General features: G+C 53.2%; 1 protein-coding gene across 1 annotated transcript in view; it reads right to left on the minus strand.

Moving 5' to 3' along the window:
- The window catches only part of HEPACAM (hepatic and glial cell adhesion molecule), a 5,254-nt gene extending 1,518 nt beyond the window's left edge, over window positions 1–3,736 (minus strand). The window contains exons 1-4 of the mRNA XM_057382084.1: window positions 3,581–3,736; window positions 1,031–1,372; window positions 512–793; window positions 311–404 (exon numbers count right to left, since the gene is read on the minus strand). Coding sequence (XP_057238067.1) covers window positions 311–404; window positions 512–793; window positions 1,031–1,372; window positions 3,581–3,665 — 803 coding nt within the window. The 5' untranslated portion in view covers window positions 3,666–3,736. The remainder of the gene's footprint in view (window positions 1–310; window positions 405–511; window positions 794–1,030; window positions 1,373–3,580) is intronic.
- Between the last annotated feature and the right edge of the window lie 30 nt (window positions 3,737–3,766).

Here is a 3,766-nt window from a genome sequence, read left to right on the forward strand (position 1 = left end):
TAGAATAGAATAGAATAGAATAGAATAGAATAGAATAGAATAGAATAGAATAGAATAGAATAGAATAGAATAGAATAGAATAGAATAGAATAGAACTGGAGAGATGGATAAGGTGGGATGGGATGGGATGAGATGGGATGGCATGGCATGGCATGGAGTAGGATGTGCCAAGATGAGATGAGATAGGATGGGATGGGACACAACAAGATAGGATGGGAAGAGATGAAATGGGGCAAAAGGGGATGGGACAAGACAGGATGGGGCAAGGTGGGACAATTCCCTTTTTCTCCCAGGTTATCCCCACCCRTACTTCTTGGAGGGTTTCCAGCAGGCACAAACTGTCACCAGGGTGACAAGAAGGAAGATGCCTCCCGTGGACAGGATGATGTAGAGAGAGCTCCGGCCTGGAGGAGAGGAAYGAGGGGGGACAACCCCCCAAAAATTTTAGCTGAAGGTGCCTGCAAGGGATGGCCAATCCTGGGAGCGCAGCAAGGGAGAAGAGGTGCCTTACGGTAAACAGTGAGCTTCACGGGGATGCTGCGGCCGTGGCTGATGGGGTTTTCCACCAGGCAGCTGTAAACGTCATCGTCAGCCATGAGAACACGGGTGATRGTGAGGATTTTCTGGTCCGGGGAGAGGAGCAGGCGGGAGTCGTTGCTCAGTGGCCGCCCGTCCTTCAGCCAGGTGTAGGTGGGTTTGGTGCCGTTCTCGTGCGAGCAGTTGAGGGTGAAGAACTCACTGAGCTCCAGCACTGTTGAGGAAGCCACCAGCACTTGTGGCTTTGAAATTGGAACTGTGGGCGAGTAGGAAAATCACGGTGATGCCATGTCTCAGGGGACGGATGGGCCCAGGGGACAGGATGAGAGACATCCCAACCCCACCAGCTCGGCTGCACAGGGTGGTTGAAACCCCCCCAAAAAAAACACCTCCCAAAACCACCTCCCAGCTGGAGAAAGCCCTCCCAAAATACAGTCAGGGAAGACAYCCCATGGACAACCCAGCCACCACTGGATGTCCTTCTTGCCCTTACTGTCCACGGTGAGGTTGATGGTCTTCTCGCCTGTGAAAGTGTCGTCAGTGATGGACACCTCCACCTCGTAAGCACCTTCATCCGCCAGCTGCAAGGGRCTGATGAGCAGCGAGCCGTTCTCCAGCACCCGGATGCGGTCACGGTAGTCTGGCCGTAGGTTTCCGATGATCTCGGTGCCGATGGACTGGACGACGGTGACAGGTTTGTCCCKCTTCAGCTGCCACTTGACCACCGGTTTGTCGGCGCTGGCGCTGGCGTAGCGCACGGACAGCAGCGCYGCTTTGCCCGCCGTGCCGCGGACCAGAGGCGTGGGGCTGGTGATGTTCACCCCTGCCAGCAGACCTTGGGGTGGGGAGAGACAGCAGGGTGCCGAGCATGGAGAAAATGGGGAAACCCCAACCCACAAAGTGCCCAGCTTGGTTCCATGACCTTTGCAAAGGTGCACGTGTGACCCCAAAAGCGCTTGAGGGGTAGGAGCCCTCCTTGCTTAGATCCGTGCAATACGTTGTAAAAATCAAAGAATCATCCCCAAAATTTCTTTGGGCATGGGAGGTGGGTCAATGCAACCCTCTGCAAAGATGCATGATCACCCCAAAGCTGCATTGGGAGTGGGAGTGCTCCTGCAGTCAGGTCAGTGTAATCAACCCTTTGCAAAAATCGTGCATCACCCCAAAAATGCAAGGAGGGTGTGTGGATGGGCGACCTCCAGCTGCTGGGTTAATGCAGGCTCTGCAAAAAGTGCATGTGCTGCCCCCCAAAATGTGCAGGGCTTGGGCAGGAGCTGTCCTGCAGCTGGGTTGATGCAACCTTTGCAGAAATGCACACATGACCCCAAAAATGCAGGGAGAGTGCTCCTGCAACCGGGTTGATGCAACCTTTGCAGAAATGCACACATGACCCCAAAAATGCAGGGGGTAGGAGGCAGGTCAAGGCAGCCCTTGGCAAAGTCACATCATTGCCCTGCAAAAGCTGCCTGGGGAGTGAGAGGGACCTGTGCTTGGCTCAATGCCATGCTTTCCAAGGAGACCTTAAATCCCCCATAAATGTTGGGGGAAGGATTTTTTACCCCACCCACATCCCCTATTGGATGCTCCTGTCCAGACAAAGCCCCCTCAGATGCAAAACTGCATCACGGGCGTCGGTGCACGTGCATCGCTCATCATAGCTGGTTTTGAGCCAAAAAAGGCAGGGAAAAGTGTAAAACCACAATTTTTTGGAGGAGGAAACTCTCCCCAACCTTCTCCCTCCTTGAAACACCTTAGCATCCCTYTCTTGAGATCCCAGAGGTCCCATCYGTGAGCCCCCCATCCGGATCCCGTCATCCAACGGCGAACAAACRCCATATTGAAGAGGAGGGGAGAGTGGGAAAACCAGCTGGGCAGCRTGAAGCAGGAGCAAGAAAGGCCTTAAACAAGCCCGAAAAGTCATGGGACCTATTGGTATGCAGCGTCCGTCCGTCCATCCTCCCTGGCAGCGCCGCGCTCGGCCCCGCCAGCGTGCCCCGACTCGCCAAATTTAGGGGACCCCCCGAGGGAGCACCAAACCATGGGATGGGGATGTGGCCTTTAATACATCCTTGCTCCCTCCCTGTGCACAAATCGCTGCTCTTTAACTGTTTCTTCCCTTTTTTTTTTAAATTTTAACTTGATTCTTAATTTTTTCTCCGCTCTGGGGAAAAATTTTGGGAGTTCATGAATAAATCAGGAAATGTTCCCTTTTCCTACAGCGTCCTTGGCTTAGGGATRGAGATCTCCCAGCCCTTTTCAATGGTTTTTGTTGAAAAAAGCCCACAAAAAAAATCTTCATTTTCACATTATCTTGTGGCATAAATCCCTATATTTTTTTAAAAAAAGCACCGTAGCATTTTTGGGGTGCCCTGGTTGCAGCCCTGGCTGGTTTTTAGGGTCTAAATCAAAGACAGCAAAGAACCCGGCTGGTTTGTTTTGCGTYCATCCTCCTCCTCTGAAGGGAAATGGGGCCTCCCCAGGGCAGCTTTKGGGTCCAAATTTTGGTAAAATGGAACAAAATTGTTGCAGGTGATTTTCTATGTTGCCAAACCTGGGATGAGTCAGTTTGGGGCTCATAGAACTCCAAAATGTGAGAATTTGGGGAATAAATTATGGAGAAATCCAGGGTTGCAGTGGGATGAGGCAAGCTTAGAAATGGGGTGGAAAATGAGTTTTTAAGGAAAGCCGGAGGATGGGTAGGAGAAAAGATTCGGAGATGGTAAAAAATTAGAAAAGAAGGGGGTTCAGGGAAGGCAAAAAACTGGGGAGAAGATCAGGGTGGGGGCGGTGCCAAATCCTCCCCCACATCGGGACCTGCTTGGCTTCAGAAAAGTGTTTTCCCCAGTTTTTGTTCCCATTTTTACCCCCTTTTTTCCCATCTCCTGAGCAGAGGGTATGCTCAACAGTGCAACAACCCTCCCTCCAACCCCCCCCATAGGGTATCACCACCCTCATCACCCCCCCGGCCTTCATCCTCCATCCGGATRCCCCCAAGACCCACGGAAAAACGGGAAAACCGTGGAAAAACGGGGAAACTCCCTACCTGCGTGCAGCGCCAGAAGCCAGGTCACCGGCAGCAAGCAGGGGGGAGCGGGGTGGCCCCGCGGCACGGCCGGCGCTCCCCACATTTCGGGCAGGCTCGCCCCCCGAATTGCTCCGCTTCCCCACTCTGGGCACGTCCCTCGGAGCTCCCGGCTTGGCGCTTCGCCCGGCTAATTTATTTTTTTCC

The sequence above is a fragment of the Malurus melanocephalus genome, unplaced genomic scaffold (genome assembly GCF_030028575.1).
Source record: "Malurus melanocephalus ecotype Western Australia unplaced genomic scaffold, MMel_1.1 scaffold_548, whole genome shotgun sequence".
NCBI classification, from domain to species: Eukaryota; Metazoa; Chordata; class Aves; order Passeriformes; family Maluridae; genus Malurus; species Malurus melanocephalus.